The sequence below is a fragment of the Phocoena phocoena genome, chromosome 10, assembly GCF_963924675.1.
Source record: "Phocoena phocoena chromosome 10, mPhoPho1.1, whole genome shotgun sequence".
Classification (NCBI taxonomy): Eukaryota; Metazoa; Chordata; class Mammalia; order Artiodactyla; family Phocoenidae; genus Phocoena; species Phocoena phocoena.
This window is the reverse complement of record NC_089228.1, coordinates 80,035,114-80,055,645: the sequence shown is the minus strand read 5'-3', so window position 1 is coordinate 80,055,645 and position 20,532 is coordinate 80,035,114. Positions and strand designations below refer to the sequence as shown.

The 20,532-nt window shown below is 44.1% G+C and overlaps 1 protein-coding gene and 1 pseudogene across 1 annotated transcript; both read left to right on the top strand.

Annotated features, from left to right (window-relative positions):
• The first annotated feature begins 705 nt into the window (after positions 1-705).
• Positions 706-18,396, top strand: LOC136129775 (glutathione S-transferase A2). The gene is made up of 7 exons (XM_065886102.1): positions 706-787; positions 9,652-9,759; positions 11,841-11,892; positions 12,888-13,020; positions 14,686-14,827; positions 17,035-17,166; positions 18,029-18,396. Exons 2-7 carry the CDS (start codon positions 9,673-9,675, stop codon positions 18,152-18,154), a joined length of 672 nt encoding a protein of 223 aa, XP_065742174.1. The 5' UTR covers positions 706-787; positions 9,652-9,672; the 3' UTR covers positions 18,155-18,396.
• Positions 1,563-5,584, top strand: LOC136129643 (max dimerization protein 1 pseudogene; annotated as a pseudogene).
• Positions 18,397-20,532: the final 2,136 nt, after the last annotated feature.

Genomic DNA, 20,532 nt, shown 5'->3' with positions numbered 1-20,532 from the left:
TAAAAAAAAATGAAATAATGCCATTTGCAGCAACGTGGATGGACCCAGAGATTATCATATTAAGTGAAGTAAGTCAGACAGAGAAAGACAGATGCCATATGATAATATATTGCTTATATGTGGAATCTATTTACAAAACAGAAATAGACCCACAGACCTAGAAAAAAAAAAAAAACTTATGGTTACCAAAGGGGAAATGTTGGGGAGGGATAAATCAGGAGTTTGGGAGTAACACATACACACTACTATATATAAAATAGATAACCAACAAGGATGTGCTGTACAACACAGGGAACTCTTCTCAATATTTTGTAGTAATTTATAAGGGAAAAGAATCTGAGAAAGAATATATATATGTATATATATGTAAATATGTATAACTGAATCACTTTGCTGTACACCTGAAACCAATACAACATTGTAAATTAACTTCAATTAAAAAAGAAAAAAAAGTTTAAAAAAAAACTGAAGGAAAAAAAAGCCATACTTCAATACTTCACTCACTGGCAGAAAGGGTCCAATCAATCTGAAATTTTGTATTTAATTTTTAATTGCCGACCTTGAAAAGATATTAACCAGTTGTAGCACGATAAGGGAATGACTCATCATTTTTCTTTTTTTAAATCTAGCATGGAACCAGTGGCCCTGAATGCTGTGGGAGGCGCTTTTCCCTAACCCGACTCTCCCTGCTTCAGAGAGGAGTTCAGTCAACTGTAACAACAGCTTATAAACACATGTGGACTTGGCTTTGAGGTGCTGAGGCAAGTGGGAGACAGACTTTCGTAAGGTACGTACTGATTTTATACATCTGTATAGTGTGCTCATAGCACAAGAAAAACTGTTTTATACTCACATTGTGCCTTCTTGCTGTGCTTAGGGGACAATTTTAGTCCATTGCTGTTGGATACATCGTTACATAAATGTAAAAATGAAGAATTTAGAAACCTAGGCATGAGAATTTAGATCTGAGAAAAATTAATGATATGAGGAGAAAAAAGAATGATAGCATTTTAGACAATCGGAGAATATGACCAGTGTGTGAGAGAGTGTAGGTGTTTATGCTGGGGTAACTTTCTCTGTAGAAGTAGTCAGTTCACAACAAGTGCAAATTGTGATGCTGTGATACTGTGTAGGCTGTGAAAAATCAAAATTAAGATTCATTAAAATGGGAATAAGTCTGAATGTCAACAGAAAATTAGAGTGGGCTGTGGCAATTCCACTTCTCTCTCTGGGATTTAAGCAACTCATGGCAAACCTCCAAAGGAAGTCTTGATGGGAAAACTAGATAATACGGGAGCAGAGAATTAGCTTTTAAAAAGTATAGAAATCCACCTGGCTAGAAGGTACAAGTCATTCAAATTGGAATGTAGGCGTGAACAATGCACTGTTATAAGTATTAATGTTGGGGGGAAAAAACAAAGGCCTTAGACAGGAGAGGTTCAGTGAGATCCCGTGAAAGTCCTAGAGCTGTCCAGGGCAGGATGAATTCACGGGAGAATTATAGTATCTGAGACTGAAAAGAGAAGATATGGATACAGCAATGACGAGAAGCACGTTGCAAGATGCTACAGACAGCAGCATTTGGATCCCATGACATGTGGGGTAGAGTCATTAACTTGGAGCCTGAGATGCAGTGGAACTGGGGCCACCTGGGCAGGTGGGCAGCAACCTCTGCTTTCTCAGCCTGCAGCCGTTCCCCTTGCTCTGCCCTGCTTGGCTAAGAGAATCATGGTTCTTGGGTAGAACCAATAAAGTGAAGTCACTGATGGGCCCTTTATGCGCTGTCAGTTGTCTACAAACCTGTTTTTCTGACTAGATTTAAACCCCTTTAGGGCAGCCACCACATCAGGCTCCTATCGTGTTCCCCAGCAGCCATCATTTCTTAGCACAGGAAACTGACCAATGAGTCTTAGTTGAGGAAGTTTGAAGGAAACTTGTTAAGAGAAGGAAATATGTTTACACGTCAACCAGAAACAAGGTGTTCAAGAAGGATCAGTGAAACGTCTGCATTTCCAGGGAAGAAACAGGAGGTAGGAGACAAGGGATCTTTTCCATCAAGTGTTGACAGTGAGACCCTGAGCTCCTGCTCTAAAAAGCAGTGGGTGGAACCCACTGCCATGGCTGGAACCCATGCAAAGGGGCTGGGGGACCAGCAGATTCCGGAGTTGTCCAGATCAGGGAGTGAGTGGGGCTGGGGCCAGGCCTGAGGGGAAAGGCAGGTAGGGTGCATGGTTCAGGGGCAGAACCAGGGGTTAGCCGCAGTCCTGGGGTTTCGAAAGGCTGTGTTCAGTGCTGTGCCAGACTGCATTGAATCGTCGCCAGAAACTTTCTGCATTCCAGGTTAACTAATCAGTGAACATCACTCATCTTTCACACAAGCCAAATAAAAAGGGAGCCATTGCATAACTTGGCTGAAAAAAGTCTGGATATGTATAAGATCTCATTCCTACTGGAGCTATGGGTCAAGAGGTAGGTAGGTAGATAGATAGATAGATGTAGATAGACAGATAGTTACAGACAGAAGAAAGAAGACGCGTGGGCTATCCGGTGTGCTCAGAGACTCGCCTGTCTCTCAGGAAATGAGAGCAGGAGGGAAATTGGATTTCCTGGTCCCTATTATGAATTTTTTATACCTTATCTAGTTTTCTCAACCATCCTCACTAATAGATATAACTATATATATATAACTATATATATATATTTTTTTTTTTTTGCGGTACGTGGGCCTCTCACTGTTGTGGCCTCTCTCGTTGCGGAGCACAGGCTCCGGACGCACAGGCCCAGCGGCCATGGCTCACGGGCCCAGCCGCTCCGTGGCATGTGGGACCCTCCCGGACCGGGGCACGAACCCGTGTCCCCTGCATCGGCAGGCGGACTCTCAACCACTGCGCCACCAGGGAAGCCCGATATAACTATATTTTAAAAGAGAACATTGAGGTACAGAGATAAGACAACCCCCCCTGGGTTTACATACCTTATAAAGGAAAGGAGTTGGGCTTTGTCTCTAAGCCTCCCTTCTCTCTGCTAAGAAACGCTGTCCTTAGGAGCACCCCCAGAGACACAGATCCTTTGTTTCACACTGGAATTATCCCGGGATACATTCCTTTTAGGGTATATAAGCCTACTTCCTTATGAAGGTCAAATATAGTTATACTAGGGCTCAATTTACTCACAGTAAATTTTCAGGATGTCAGAGTAAAACAAGGCACACTTTTGTCCATTTTTCCTCATATCGAGCCCTTAAGAATCAGCCTACAAAAAGGAACTCGTGAATTTGATGTTTCCTTCTCTTCTTCCCATTTAACTGTTAGTTGGCTAATGGATTCCGAATGGGGAAAAAATTAATAAACGAGGGTCTCAGAGAGCAGCAGAGAGACTGCATAAGCATTACTTGGTTGGGCGGTGGCAGCCGGGACCGGAAGTCAGAAGATGCCTTCAATCGACCCTAATGCTCACAAAACATGTGAGCTAGGAAAGTAGCTTTACCTCTTTGAATCTCAGTTTCCTTCTCTTGACAATAGGATATTAGAAGCTGTTTCCCGGGGTTGTCCTGAGGGTGAACACAGTTGCCAGATATTGAGTGTGAATCAGGAACACACGTGTGTGACTGATGGCAAATCATCGAATCTCTCTAGTTCCTCATTTTCTGGGGACCGGGAAGTTTACGTCACCTTTGCCCCAGCCTTGAACAGCCTTTGGAAACCTCTTATTTGAAAGGTGAAGAAAGTTGCTTACAAGGAACATACGATAAAATATTACATAAGTGAAAAATTCATTTCCTTTTGTAAGGTGGTCCTCAGTCCCTGGATAAGGGAGCTTAGTGTGAGGGGGACCTGTGACCTCTGGTTCACAGCAGCACCCTTCGCAGAGTTCTGCTGAATCACAGCACCTCCATTTCCCGTGACAAGAACGTACACAATCTCCAATTACAAGACAGATGAGTTAAGTATGTTTCCAAAGGATTCTTTACTTTGTAAAGGTTAGACCATTGAGTCCTTACTTTAACAATGTGGGTGTTGGGACTTCCCTGGTGGTGCAGTGGTTAAGAATCTGCCTGGCAACGCAGAGGACACAGGTTCAAGCCCTGGTCCGGGAAGATCCCACATGCCGTGGAGCAAACTAAGCCTGTGCGCCACAACTGCTGAGCCTGCGCTCTACAGCCTGCGAGCCACAACTGCTGAGCCCGGGTGACTAGAGCCTGTGCTCCGCAACAAGAAAAGCAATAAGAAGGCGGCGCACCGCAACGAAGAGCAGCTCCTGCTCGCCACAACTAGAGAAAGCCCGGGTGCAACAACAAAGACCCAACGCAGCCAAAAATAAATTTATTTTTAAAAATGTGGATATTGAAAACATTTTGATATCTAAAATCAAGTCATAACGTACTTTTCAGGGAGATCTTTATTGGGTAAAGAGAAGTCTATTTTTGTCCCAAACGCCACAACCACGAAAATTTGCAAGAGAATCTTAATGTTTTTCAAACGGAGCTTGAGAAACTCTCCGCGGCCGTGGCAGCGGCTGCTCTTCTCCGGGTTCTGTCACGGTGGCCTGTGGTGCCCAGCTCTCCGGTCCCCTCCCCCTTCCGGCGAGAGTGGTCGCCAGGGAGGCCCTCTCAGCCCTGCTCTGCGGGGTCCACAGGGGGGCGTGGGTGCTGGGCGGCGGCGAGCCGGTGGGCAGTGGGGCTTGTTCCCGGGGTCCCCGACGCCCGGTGCAGAACGGCGGCGGCGGTTCGCGTGAACATCCAGGTGCTGCTGGAGGCGGCCGACCGCCTGGAGCGGCGGGAGAGAGAAGCTGAACACGGTATGCCTCCATGTTACCGTGCAATAACAAGGACAGAGATGCCTTAAAACGGAGGAGCAAATCCCACAAGACTGAGCTGCTCTCCCTGTTCCATGTGCTTTGTGACCACCTAGAGGGGTGGGATAGGAAGGGTGGGAGGGAGGGAGACGCAAGAGGGAAGAGATATGGGGACATATGTATATGTATAACTGATTCACTTTGTTATAAAGCAGAAACTAACACACCATTGTAAAGCAATTATACTCCAATAAAGATGTAAAAAAAAAAAATCCCACAAGAATAATAGCAGTAGCAGATCTGTTCACAGTGAAATGGAGAAGAATAGACGGGCCCACCCTGGCTTGTGCCTGGAAAAGTTGAAGGGGCTGATGCCACTTGGTCCGGAATCAAATGGACACCCTACGTTGAGTTTATTAACAAAAGCAAAATTGCACATAAAGACACTTGAAGGTTGTGACAGAAAAGCCATTCACCAAATAGACCAGCTTCAGCGAGAGCAGTGACACCTGAAGAGGCAGCTGGAGAAGCTGGGCATCGAGAGGGTACAGATGGACAGCACAGGCTCCACCGTCTCCTCGGAGCCTCCGACTCCGACGGGGAAGAGAGGAATGTGGACGCCGAAAGCACAGGCTGCCTCACGGGCGACCTGGCCTGGAGCCGCAGCAGCGCGAGCGACTCGGACGAGCGGGGAAGCATGCAGCGCCTGGCCAGCGAGGAGGGCTACTCCAGCTCCAGCATCAAGAGAAGAAAGCTTCAGGACGGCCACAAGACGCGTCTTGGTCTCTAGGAGAGCATGGTCGCTTCGGCTGCCGCCCGGGTGGTCCTCCCCGTCGGTTCTGATTAGGTAGCTTATCGGACCTGCTCACAATTCCCTCACACGTCGGCTTCCGTGTACCACCGTCACCAAAAGCAGCTGAGTGAAAGTTGTCAAGGAAGTGCTTAGGATTGTGGGTTTCTTTTCTTTTCTCTTTTTTTAATTTAAGTCCCATCCCCATCTTGAATGGGGTTGAGCGGGCCCCCGCACCTGCTGGCGTAGGGTAGGCACAGCTGAGCCAGCCAGTGCAGCTTGGACACCTAAGGGCATCACAGACCCGTTATTGCTCCGTCTCGGGTGGCTGAATGCCACTCGTCCCTCTAAGAAGTTGGAGGACGCAGACCAGGATTGTGGGTTTCTGATTGCATCCTCTAGCTTCTCTCTTTCTCTCCGTAAAAATTAGTCTCTGAGAGACTGTACATTCCAATCAATTTGAACCACCCAAGAATTCTTAGACCGAATAAGCACTTCTCACGTCTCGGCCATTTCCCCCCTTTTATTTACTGTCCCCGTGTAGTCTACCAGACCTTCCTTAAAGTTCTCTGACTTCCCATGTGACTTGCCTAGCAGAAATGTCCGAATGTGTCTTGCGCTTAGGAAACTGAAGGAAACAAACTTTTAAAGTTGAGATCCTGATCTCAGAACTTCAAAGTAAGCTTTGAAAGTGGGATTTAAGAGCGCTTAACCATGGCCCTCACCGCCCGTGAGCAGGCAGGAATACCTCCAGAAAACACACCCTTCACACACACCCCCCGCGCCAATGCCCCCGACCCGGGTGTGGAAGGGAGCAGTATTTCTCACTCTCAAATGGACCCCTTGCGAGCACGTCTTTGGGGTAGCACAGCTAATAAAAGTTCCAACATCGTTTGTTCTCACGAACAGAACGGTACCATCTATTTTTGTGCGCCGTTCTTGGGATCGTGCTGTGTCCCGCTCTCCCAAGACACATTTCCCCTCCAAGTCGGTTATGCTCCTGGTCTCTGGAACATTTTTTTTCCCCTACCTCAGAGATAAATGAGATCTCCATTTCCCACTTAACACAAACTGATTATGCCTCTTTTTTTGTTTGTTTTTTTCTGAATAAGTGACATTTGGTCCAATTCTAACCTATTTTCCTGTTTAACTTTCAGCAATAACTGAGCTTTGGTGCTAGCTGAGCTAGTGGGCAACATCAGTGAAAGGAAAAGTCCACATTTCTCCTCTCTGTTGCAGGTGAACAGGAGGGGATGGTACAGCGTTACTAGAATTCCTCTCCTTATGATTATTTTTGGACACACCCAGAAACTTCTTTAAGGAGGCTTTTGGGTTAATAGTTTAAAAGGCTGATTTTTCTTTTTGTTTATGATTTCTCCCTTAAGTCGTCTCCCACTTTGTAGCATTTTTGTTTAAGCTAAAACAGAGCACATGTATATGTACATGACACATTAAATCTATAAATACTATTTATTCATTTGATATAAACTAATGTAATGGAAAATAAATTCTTATGACTGTGCTTTTATAGATGTTCTAGAAACTTTGTATGTAGGTATCTACAGACTTGGTTCATTTCCCCTTACTATTTTTGCATTCATATTTTTGAGGTCTCGATATTTTCAGCCTCTGGTGAATCTTTTTCGTTGAATTTGAACCATTTGTAAAACCTGTGGCGCTGAAACAGAGCATGTGTCACAAAGTGATGAGAACATTCCTAAATCCACAGCCGCACCGCAACTTCAGGGCTCCCTGGCTGAACCAGTAGTGGCGGCGCCTGTGCCCCCGGCTGGCCTGTGGTCTCCCCGGCCCCAGCCTCACGTCCTCAGTGCCTCTTCCTTGCTCACGACTAAAAGTTCAAGCACACTCCTCATGGAATCTCATTCTAGACGTGAAGAGCAGTTGAAACAAAGATTACTTTTGTGTTTATTTTTTCTTTTTATTGATTTCTTAATGTATTAATTTTTTTAAATTGGAAGTAGTGATTCCTAAATGATTCCAAAGTCATCTGTAATTCTTCTATTTTTGTTTTGTTCTCTTTTTCTCTTCCTTTCAGCTCTGGGTGTGGGGAGAGGCAGGTGACACAAAGGACTTTTTCTTTTTTATTGCTGGAATCTTTTCCAGTTACCAGCTGAAGATTTGCACTGAGATACAACTTATATGCCTTTTGCATTTTTAAAGCCCGCTTCCTGAATTTAAGCACAGTGATAGTGTTCAAAGAGCCAGTTCAGCCTGTAACATGTTTGAAAAAGATACATCTGCACTTTTAGGTCCCTTTCAAATGCCATTCGCTAGACCTCGCAAGCATTTTAATTGCTACATTCAAGCGCCTCACGAGTCCACGGTGCTGGGTGCTGTACGGCATCGAAAACTCAAGACTTTGGGAAAAGCTTGTGGGCTTGCGCTGGGGGAGTGAAGGGAACAAAACTTGTGTATTTGTTTGTTTAATTTAGAAATAAACCATCTGCGAGATGCCATTATTTTCTGTGTTTTAATTGTTGTGCCTTTGAGTTAAACTGCGTTTTTGTCTTTTGGTTGAAATATGAAATGTACTGTCCCAATATTAAATAGTAATTATTTGAAAGAAAAAACAGAGCTTGGGATTTGGATAGAAAATGCAACTGTTTCTCCCTAAGTCCTGGCTTTGGGACTCCTGCTTTTAATGAGTCCTGTGTGTTTCCCATTCACACCCATGATGGAACTAGTTCTGTCCATTGTCGAAGCGTTTGAGTTTCATTCTCTGGTTCCCTGCTATGTCCACTCCTCATGCAGGCTGCTGTAGACCAAGGGCTTTCAAACTGCACGCACCCGACAAGACCCAAGTATCTCTTACCATTACAGTGAACAAATGAGAGTGCACACGTGCTTTCTTTCACCCATACATGCAACAAAACTAAAAACTCATAGAACAATGCTTACCTCTTCGACGTGTAAGGCACTCTGGTATTTTCTATTTTCTTCTACTTTATTTTAAAAATTGGTGGATTTCACAATCCACTGAAGGATTGTCACGTATATTTTGAAAAACATGAATATGGAAAAATGAAGCCTAGACTTGGGTTCATATAGAAGTGGATTTGAATCCCAGGTCCGCCACCTACTTTGAGCAAGTTACCCTAGAAACCTCAGTAACCCCAACTGTAAAATGAGAGCAGTGACAAACTTCACTGCGGTTGATTTTTGTAGGGGTAAATGAAAATAAATTTGTGAGAGCCCAATGTATGACAGACATTGAACAAATCTTAGTTCCATCCCATGCTGTAAAATTAATGCAGCAACATCCCTTGTTGTAGGTATAAGATGTACCAAGAGAGGTAATGTAGAATTCCAAAAAAAGGGAAGGAATTAGCATCCTGTGTTTGTAGAAAGAACTAGGAACTTTTGAGCGACCGTTAAGCAAATCTGAGCCCCGTCTCAGCTTCTGAACAAATGCAGCATAACAGCCAAGGAGCTGAAGACAGACTCTGCAGCCTCCTTTTCACTGTCAGCGAAGTCCTCTGGCTCCAAGGCCCCTCCCTCCCAGGCTCCCAGGGCCTGCATCTGTGTGCGTTCCAGACCTGCCCTCTTTTTAATCCTGGGCGTGGATTTCCATGAATGTCATTTAAGCTCTGAGTGTCTGTTTCATTAACGGAAAAATGGAGATAATTACTATTTCATGAGACTGTTGTGAGGATTAAAGATATAATGCATCCAAAGGGGTTAGTGTTGGGTCAGGACCATTAGGAGGTTTTTAATAAATACTAGTTCTTTAGTCATTCTGCTCCCTAACCCCCAGCCATGCATCCTCACCACAGACTCACCTCTTAGCCTGCCAAGACAATCAGATTTTACCCAATGGAGACTGCACAATGGTTTGGTGCAATTTCTCACGGTTGGCTATCGGGGGTGGGAATTTGGGCCAAGGCAGACATTCCAGGGACTCTTCCGACTCTGCGACAAAGGAGGCCAATACTTCTTCAGCACTGTTGGTGCTGTTCAGTCATATATCATAAAGTACATCTTGCCTCTGTGGTTTTATTCTTTGTTCATTCATTTACTCATTCATTCATTCATCCATTAAAGTTTAGAGAAACCAGGAGACTGCCATCATGGCAGGGAAACCCAAGCTTCACTACTTCAATGGACGGGGCAGAATGGAGGCCATCCGGTGGCTCCTGGCTGCAGCTGGAGTAGAGGTAGGTCCTGAGTTTGTTCATCTGAAGTTGAATCTAAATTAACTGTATCAAAGTACTTTTCTCACGTAAGCTAGGGGACTGTTCTAACTAAATGATCTGTTAAGAGTTCTGCATTAAAACAAATTTGTCAGTTATTTAAGAGATAAACAGATTTGTCCTAATATGTTATTAAAATGTCTTCTTATTAGGGAGAATAAACAGAGTAAATTTAAGAAACAAATCACATCGTGTGGGCCTAATTTGGATTTTGATTTTTAAAATTATAAAATATTATTTATGACATTTATACGGCTGTCAAAAATATAAACATTAAACATCAGTTGATATTTAGTAAACTTCGTTAATGTGTTAGGTGCTATAATGTATTGTGGTTATTTTTAATAGCTTTAATGCTTTAGAAATATACACTGAACTATTTAAAGTTGAAATATAAGATATCTGGGATCTCTTTCAAATTATTACGAAGGGGAGAGGGGGTAGGCATATAGATAACTCACAGCTGGGTTGAGCTGATAATTATTGAAGCTGGTTGATGGGTACAAGGAGGATTATGATAATTTGCTGTTCATTTTTCGGTATGCTACAGATGTCCATAACAAAAAGACAAAAATATACATATTAGAAAATAAATGTAATTAAAGTTAAAACATAAACCAGAAATACAGAGAGGGGCGGATTGTAACAAACTGCCTGTTAGATTTAATGCATTCACTCAGCAAGGAATTGCTGGGCACCTTGAAGTGCTAGGTTCCCTGCCAGGTCCTGGAGATACGGGGGTGAACTAGACAGACACAGTCCCTGCCCTCAGGCAGCTTACACTCTAGTGAGGATGCAGACAAGTAAATATGTGATTAAAAGAGGGGTGGGAGCATCTAGGAGGACACCCAAGCACTTTAAAGTGTTAAAATGACATATTCTCAGGAGCAAGTGTGGGACTCTGTTGAGTGCTTCCCTCTAGAGGTGTCTCTGAGAAAAGCACTTCTCAGCCCAGGTCAGAGGGACACAGCAACTCTGTGCGGGTTTCCTGGGTAGGGAGTCATGGACAGACTCTGGAGACTTGGTCCATGAGGGGAGAGCAAGCAGTAAAGGAGGGTTTCAGGTGAGGTGGCATCCTGCAAAGGGAACCTCTAGTGTGCTCTCTTAGCCTCCTAACAGCATGTTTACCTAAGGCCCTGTGTTCAGAGCCCCTGGGCAGGATGAGTTCACCACCAGAAGGTGAAGTAGGGGGAGATGCTGAGAGCATCCCAGGCCTCCTCTTGACCAGCCCAGCCTGACTGAGGAGGGTGTGGGACAAGGCTTACCAGAGGCTCTTGGTCGGGACTTCTGAGTTCTCTGGGTCCAAAGGCTGATCCTCACAACCCCATCTCTGTCAGCCTCACAAGCAACAGCCCACCAGCTAGTCCCATCCTACCTCGGCCACCCTCCCACACTGACCACCCACCACCCCCTATGTTGTCTAGAACTGGGTGCTTTATAAATTGTTGCCCACACACCTCACTGTCTGTATAGTCTGACCCTATGGGATCATGTAGAGCCACAATAAACTGTTTAGCAAGTTAGAAACTCCCAATTCCCAAACTTTTCACCATCAAGACCCCTTTTTAAAATATAAAGTTGAATGGAGGGAGGTAATATACAGCAGAGGTCCCTGGTGGCAGCATCTTGGGGATCAGTGGCCCCATGGATACCTCATGCTGGGGGACACTCAATACCTTGTCCTGATTTCACAAGGAGAGAAGGGCTTTCCAGAGATATTAAAACGCCATAACTAGAGGAACTTTCCAGTCCCTTCCCTCCAGTGATTTCCCCCTCCCAAATCACAACCTAATGATTGACAGAGGTGGAGACGGTGTGGAGGTGAATTGAACTCGCAAAATAAGCAATTACGTGCTGCAACCCATGCTTTTATCGTGGTGGCTCTAATCCAAATTTCCAAATGGCCATGATCATCGTCCTCTGTGTACCCTGCCAAACTCGGAAATCTTAGCTTCTCCATAGTATGCACCAGACATTGGTCATTCAAGTTCAATAATGTTATGGAATGAAATATCAAAAACTCATTGACTGTTTCTGCTTTCCAGTTTGAAGAGATATTTATAAAAACTCCAGGAGACTTGGATAAGTTAAGAAATGGTAAGACCAAGAAACTAAATTCCTCTGATGGGAGGATCTAGTACAAGTCATAAGTTGAGGGTTGAACCCCAGCAATGCCATGTGTGTGCATGGTGGGAGTGGGGTCAGTGGAGAGGGAGAAGCATGGTTAAAGGTAAGGGGTGGGGCTCCTTGAGCAGGTCTTGCAGCTCACTCAGGACTAGGAGGGGCTGGAACTCTGAGTATTTGCTAAAGGAGCCGGCCCTGGTGCCCTGTGAATGCCCTCTCTGTGCACTCCCTGCCTTTCTGCACCGTGAGTGACTGTATCTGTTCAGGATGCCACACAGCCCTCCCACCCAAGGAAAACAAATGCATTAGAAAGAAGAGGGGAGAAACAGGCCCAGCAGTTGCCTTGAATTCTTTTCTCTGACAGGTTTGACATGGTAATATCATAGCAATATTGCAGACACAAATAACCAGGTGGTGTTGAATTAGTTCGAAGTCCAGGTGAACGTGTGAGGAGGGAGATAAAGAGCAAGGGCCAGCATCAGTGGAGTTGGGAAAACAGGCCTGTCCTGCACACCATCCAGTGGTGGGATTTGAAGGGCATACAAAACACTCTATGTAGGAGTCTCTCTTAGAACTGGCCTTAATGCCATGAACCCCATGAGACTTACTTTGAGAATTTCCCTTTTGACTTGGCAACTGGCCGGTGGAACTTCTCCTACATTCTTCTTAAAAATCCATGAAGACAAATCAAACACATAAAATAAAGGGACATACCATGCTCTGAATGGGAAATAAAAAGTTAACTGAAATAATAGATTGAAAAGAAAAAGGCAAATTGATAAGCGAAAGGATTACAGGAAGCTAAAAGCAAAATGGTATTTCCATTGAAATTTTACTAGGTAAAATATTTGTTTCCTTTTATGTCTTCAGTCATTTCAACAAAAATTTTGATACATAAAATGTTTCAGTTTACCTTAACAGTATGATTCATCCAATATTTCACTCTATTTCTTTTCTTCTTTCAGAAGAAGGGAGTTTGATGTTCCAGCAAGTGCCCATGGTTGAAATTGATGGGATGAAGCTGGTGCAGACCAGAGCCATTCTCAACTACATTGCCACCAAATACAACCTCTATGGGAAAGACATGAAAGAGAGAGCCCTGTACGGTATTTTTTCTGTTCTTTCATTAATGATTAATAAGAACAATCTAGGTCCTTCCCTGAGTGAGCAGGATGTGTTCACAGGGATCGAGACAAGGGACAAACTGTCTAAGTGTCTAGAGGATAAAACCTCAGAAGGTAAGTATCTAGACAAGGTGATTCTCCAGTTTCAGAAATTATAAGAATGATAACCAGGAACCTAATTTATCAGCCCTTTATATGGACTGGCCACTTGACAAGGGTTTGCAGAGACTGAGCCCACGATGCCAGGGTTATCTGGAACATTTTAATATCAGTTTGTAGCAGGCAGATTTATTCAATACAGCCATATTGGGGGGGTCTCCTCTGTGTTGTGATGGGACCCCACGATTGAATCATTGAATGTGGCAGTTACTCAAAAAGTTAAACATAGAGTTACCATACAACTCAGCAATCCACTACTAGGAATATACTCAAGAGAATTAAAAATATTAAAAATACAACCACACTAAAACTTGTACACAGAAGTTCATAGCACTATTGTTCGTAATAGTCAAAAAGTGGAAACAACAAAATGTCCGTGAATGGATGAACAAAGGCAGGCACATCCATACAGTGGAATGCTATTTGGCCACGAAAAGGAATGAAGTCCTGATCTGTGTTACAACATGGATGAACCTTGAAAACATTCTCTTACAGAAAGAAACCAGACACAAATGATGCATATTGTATGATTCCATTTGTTTGGCATGTGCAGAACATTGCTATCCGTAAAACCAGAAGTAGTTTAGTGTTTGCCAGAAGCTGGAGGGAGGGAAGAACATTGAATGACTGAAAAAACACTCAGCGCCTCTTTTGCAAGTGATGAAAATATTTTGGAATTAGAGTATGATGATGGTACAGGATGCTGTGACTTTACAAAGGAATATCACACAATTTTACACTTGAAAAGGGTGACATTCTGGTATGGGAATTATATTTCAATAAAGCTTTCATTTAAAAAGACTATTGTAGGAAACCATGTTTGGAAGAAAAACAACAAAGTTACCTGGAATATGTACTGTAGGAACAAAATGAAGAAACGCACTATTTTGGGGGATATTTTGGGTGGAGTCTTGAGAAACACAAACAAGGCCAGAGTTGGGCAACAATATGTGAAGAGGGTTGTGGAACCATATTCTATGGGAAATAACTGGAGGAAGTGCTGGTTGGGCATCTAAAGGGTCCTGGTAGTATAACAGGATGGGACAGGAAGAGGGACGTGGCTAGGTCCGTGGTGCCAGGACTCTCTCTGGACATGACTGAGGTGTTACTAATTCATCACACTAACTGTGCACAGAACACACCACAGCAGAGACGGAAAACCCTAGGCGTGGTCTCAGTGGTTACCTGCAGTGATTCCACCCGTTTCTCTCATGCCTGTGACTCTGGACAGGTCACTGATACGCTCTGTCCCTACATTTGGTCATGTATATAACAAAAATATTAGACATATATCTTCCTCGATGGCTTGCTCTAGAATGAAATGTTAAATTTAAGAAAAATCCTAACTAAATGACTGACATAGAAAAATGCACCCAATGGGGGTGATTTACTCTGCCACCTCTTGATGCCCCATCCTTACCCATTCTAAACTGTAAAATCTAACGCAGGAGACATTTGACAATTCGGTCATTTTGTCTTTCAGGATTGATATGTATGCAGAGGGTGTGGCAGATCTGGGTGAAATGATCATGCATTTGCCACTGTGCCCACCTAGTCAAAAAGATGCCAAGACGACCCAGATCAAAGAGAGTATAACAAACCGTTATCTTCCTGCATTTGAAAAAGTGAGTGGACTGTTCAGCGTTTTTGGCACTGAGATCAAAGAACAAAGAAAAATAGTGCTTGGCATTGCAGGGGCATTGAACTTCACCTCTGTGAGCCTTTCTGAATACTAATGTAGCACCCTGACTCTAGGGCATTTTATAAAAATTGACTATGAGGAAGAATTGTACCCAAGTTTTACCCAAGTTATACTTTTTCAGCAATTTTTTTTTTTTTTTTTTGGCGGTACGCGGGCCTCTCGCTGTTGTGGCCTCTCCCACTGCGGAGCACAGGCTCCGGACGCGCAGGCTCAGTGGCCATGGCTCACAGGCCCACCCGCTCCGCGGCATGTGGGATCTTCCCACACCGGGGCACGAACCCGTGTCCCCTGCATCGGCAGGCGGACTCTCAACCACTGTGCCACCAGGGAAGCCTGTCAGCAAAATTTTGATTTACTCAGACCCAGTCTGGAATGCTTATACTTAGAGCTTGGGCTATGGAAACTCTGAGAGCCACACTGGAGCCTGGAGTACATGGATCCCGCAGAGCACAGTGCAGGGCCTTTGATCCAAGAGGAGCACAATGACAGCAACGCATCAGAAAATATTCTGGTAGCATGTGTAGGGAGATATGAGACCCTACCCATCAGGAAAATGTGGTACTGTTTTGGGGATGGATGAGATGTATCTAAATAGAGATGGGGGTGGAGTGGTGGAGAGGAAGCATCAGAAGAAAAGTTGTTCAGGAAAAACTAATCTACAAATTTTGGAGCCATGGCTCTCAGACTTTTGAAGAAAATCATACAAAACCAAGAAAATAATGTTCCATCATTATATGTAGTATATATCTTAGTTAATGTTTCTCTTTGAAGGTAAGAGGAGAACACCTCAAGATCCAAACTACCTGAAATCATGCTAAACAAGAATCAGGAACTGAAAAAAAAATGATCGTAAGAGATGCAGAAGGCTAACATAAAAATAAAAAGCTTAACCAACACCCTCATCTTTATAAAGTTTAAATCATTCTTTCATTTCACAAGTATTAATTCGTTGCTTATGTGTCAGGTCCTCGTCAAGGAGTGAATAATAGTAATCAGAAACTACATTCTTCTGGCTTTATGGTGCTCAAAGTTTAGGTACATTCACATGGTGGAAGCCTCTATAGTCATTGCAGTTTAAGTACATCTGTATTTTGAAATCAAAGATCCCCATGATAACATCAATGAAAAATGTGTATTACAAAATAGCATTTGATGTCTTACTATGTTCTTTAATTTTTAGCTAGACCTCTATGTTCATACATAGTCTGGTAGGATATTTGCCAAAATGTTATTATCTTTACTTGGTGGTGATATGTGTGTTTTTGCCTCTATGATTTTCATATTGTTGCAATATTTTAAGTAAGCATCATATATTTTTTCCAATATTTTATTATGAAAAATTCAACACATAGAAAAGTTGAAAGAGATGTACAATCAACTCATACATACCCGCCACCTAGAATCAAAAATTAGTATTTTGTTATTATGTTTGCTTCATCATGTATGTCCCTATCCTTTTCTCCTCTGATCAAACATATTATTTTGGGGGGTGTTTCAAAGTAAGTTGCAAACATTAAGTGCAATCACCCCTAGACAGTTCAGCATGCAAATTATAATATATTCCACAGTGTTATTGACAGACACAGGTGGAATAGGAGTCAGAGTCAATGTTGTCAGGGAGATGGGAATTCAGGTTGACCCAGGTTTATTTCAGCTTCCAGAGGGAGAGACCAGGAAATGAGGAGAGCAGACAAGAGGAGAGAAGAAATACAGACTCTGCAATAATTTGCTTAGGGTGGTAGAAGGCTGTCATGAAGGTGGAATCACTGCCCAAGGTGGGGGAGGCGAGAGAGAGAGATGGATGAAAGGCCGCATTATGAAGTTCAGAGCTGCACGCTTTAGGGTGTGAGGTCAACAGAAACACGGTGTATATAGTGGAAGCAAGTAAGGCAGCCACAGCGAGGTGGGAACAGGAAAAGAAAATGGTGGCCTGGTTTCCACTGAGGTTGAGGAGGGAACAGCAGGGACCCACATGGCCCGTCTCACTGATCCGGGGGCAGCAGAAGGTCTGAAGGTCCACACCCACCCAGTGAGGCACAGAGGGGGAAGTGGGGCAGGGGAGACAGAGGAAGAGCATTGGGCCCAGCCTGCCCGGGCCTGTGTTCCTGATCTGACCCCTCCATTTGCCAGGTGTTGAAGGGTCATGGACAAGACTATCTTGTGGGCAACAAGCTGAGCAGGGCTGACATCCACCTGGTTGAACTTCTCTACTATGTGGAAGAGCTGGACCCCACCCTTTTGGCCAACTTCCCTCTGCTGAAGGTGAGCTCTCTCACAGCCTTTGGGGGCAGCCCCCATCTCCCACCTTGGCATCTGCTCTCTGGACCCTGGGACTGTGATGCTAGGGTCCCTGACACTGTCCAGGCCTCACTGCCCCCAGGTCTCCACAGTTCACTCCAAGGCCTTGGTCTGGGGCATGGAAAGAATCTGGTCACGCCAAAGACATTGGAGATGGTCGCTGCCCCAAGGAGAATGATTTGCCTTTTCCCAGGAGAGAGACCCAGGACTTAGTGCCTCTCTCTGCCCCTGTTCCATTTCAGTGTCTTTCTTCATTTCCTCTTTGCTTCCCTCCCTCCCAGGTGTGTCCTCCTCTTTCTATACGTGAGTCTGTCTGCGCAGGTCTGCCACCATCTCATTTCTTTCCCTCAGCTCCTGTTCCTTCTCTTACAAGTTCATTTCTCTCTCCCCATCTCTCCCTCTCTCCGAGGGCAGATTGGTTCTGACTGGTCTCATTGTCTACCTTTCATGTTTTCTGTCTTCAGCTCCAGCCCAATTCCCCTATACCTTCCCGTCTTGATATCTTGGAGCCTTTATCTGTGTTGCCGTGTGAGACACATTACTCTTCCTCGTATTGCACGACAGGGTGAATCTGTAGAATTTACGTGTAGGAAGAACATGAGGAAGACTTGAGCTGAGTGAAGTCTTAAACTAAGACATCTCTGGGGAAAACGTTATAATGCTTTTATCTTCCTGCCTCACTAGGTGTCTGTGTCCAGCCTCATCCTGGTGCTGATGGAGGGGCCTCGGCTGGCCCTTTTCTGGGAGGGTCTCAGAGTCCCTGGTTTGTGCTCACGACGGGGCTGGTCTTTGGCTGCACTCTGAGCTGTGCTCTTGTGCGTTGCAGGCCCTGAAAACCAGAGTCAGCAATCTCCCTGCCGTGAAGAAGTTTCTGCAGCCTGGCAGCCAGAGGAAGCCTCCCATGGATGAGAAAAATTTGGAAGAAGCAAAGAAGATTTTCAGGATGCAGTAATGTGGGCGTGGCTGCCCAGAACACAGGGAAAACTTCAGGAGATTGAAGTTTTCCAACAGTGAAGTGCTTTACCTATATGTAGATCCTGGCTACTGTGAAGCTAATAAATATTCCAAAGCATAAGGGCTAATTTCATTAGAATGCAGATTTAGATGCAGAGCAATCCATTTTGTTTTGATCACATACGCAATCATGATCTCCTCCTAGAATGTGCCTGGGACTTAAACATAAATAAAGGGAGAGAAAGTGTCATGGACTCTGATCTGTTCCAAAAATTGTCATACACCAACTATCATAGTCAAAAAGAGTTAAGTAGAAGTTGTCATCTGATATTCTTGGTGACGCAAAGATAGTCTTTTTTGAATTTTGCTGCCTTTCTGACCCACAACCTAAAAACTTTTCTTCTCTTTTTTTTTCAGAGGACCTTTTTCCTTCAGGTAATCAAACTTTTTTCCTATTCAGTTATGGAACTAATATTTATTTTATATCTAATATGGAACATTCTGTGTTCCAGGAGCTCAGTAACTAAGGATAAACAAGCCAGATATAGTCCCTGTCCTCAAGGAGGTTACACTAGTGAGAAAAACAACAAAATGGGTAATTTTAATCCAGAATCATGCTGGCCTTGTGTATCATGCTCCTACAGATGCTGTAACAAATGACAACAAGTACAGTGGTTAACACAATGGAAATATATTCCCTCACAGTTCTGTAGGCTCTTCGTGTGAAATCAAGGTGTGACAGGGTCGTATTCTCTTCGCAGGCTTTAGAGACGATCCTTCCTTGCCTCTTCCTAGCTTCTTTTTTTAAAAATTTATTTATTTATTTAATTTTTGGCTGCACTGGGTCTTTGCTGATGCACGTGGACCTCCTCTAGTTGCTGAGAGCGGGGGCCACTCCTTGTTGCGGTCCACAGGCCTCTCATTGCGGTGGCTTCTGCTACAGAGCTCGGGCTCTAGGCGCACAGGCTTCAGTAGTTGTGGCTCACGGGCTCAGTAGTTGTGGCTCGCGGGCTCCAGAGCACAGGCCCAGTAGTTGTGGCGCACGGGCTTAGTTGCTCCACGGCATGTGGGATCTTCCCAGACCAGGGCTTGAACCCATGTCCCCTGCATTGGCAGGCAGACTCTTAACCACTGCGCCACCAGGGAAACCCTCTCCCTTTTTCTTAGTTTCGTGATTCACACGCATTTCTTACCAACATGCTGTCACACTAATCCCATCCAATCCTGCTTCATTTCAAAAGGTCAGAATTTTCATGAAATAAATAATGTATTATCAGTGACAGCCCTCCCCTCTCTGGAGCTCAGGCTTGTGAAGAAGGCTCTGAAAAGGCTCCAGAGTCTGACGTTGGGCAGAAATGCAGCGTGTGGCAGGGCAACCTGGATGAGTCCCAAGAGCGGCATGGTAGGGATATGAAGAAAATTAAATAGGGTCTGTAACAGAGACTAACTGTGGGGGGAGGCGAGGGGAGAGCTCTGCTCTATTTTTTCCTGCTTTAATGCAGTATAACTGACAAATAGAATTGTACAATATTTAAAGTGTATCATGTGCTGTTTGATATACACCGTGAAAGGATTGCCCCCATCAAATTAATTAACACATCCATCATTGCCTTACATACTTTTTTAAAATACAATATAGTGTTATCAACTAGAGTCACCATGTTATACATTAGATCCTCAGACCTTATTTATCCTATAATTGAAAGTTTGTACCCTTTTCCCAATGAGAGCTGTACTTTTTTTTTTTTTAATTTTTATTGGAGTGTGGTTGCTTTACAATGTTGTGTTAGTTTCTGCTGTACAGCAAAGTGAATCAGCTGTACATATACATATATCCCCTGAGAGCTCTACTTTAGATGGATGGCACGGGAAGGTCACTCTGGGGAAGTGATATATAGGGTGAGACACAAAAGTGAGAAAGAACCAGACATACAAGAAGATGGGCAAAGAGGGGTCCAGGCGGAGGAACCAGAATTTTCAAAGCCTTAGCATGGAAAGCAGTGTCTTTGGTGCACCAAGCCAAAAGAGACATTGCTGGAGAACGGGTGTGCCATGTGGCATGAGAAGGGGCAGCAGACGGCAGATGACACGCTCCTTCAGTCCTGTCAAGGAATTTGGATTTTATTCTAGGTGAAATGGGAATCCAATGTCTGGCTTTCTTCCATAAGATTTTGCCCAGATGATACAGTATTTTGGGAGGTATAGTTTCACACTATAGCTATTTGAAAGCATTGCTTGAACTAAAGAGTAAAATTTATCTGCTTCTGCACCGAAAAAGGATGGAGAGAAAACTGAAAACCAGTCACAGAGTGTGGATTTGCCAAACTAAACTAAATTAGCTTTCTGGGGTTTCATGGATAAGTATGCTGGTATAAT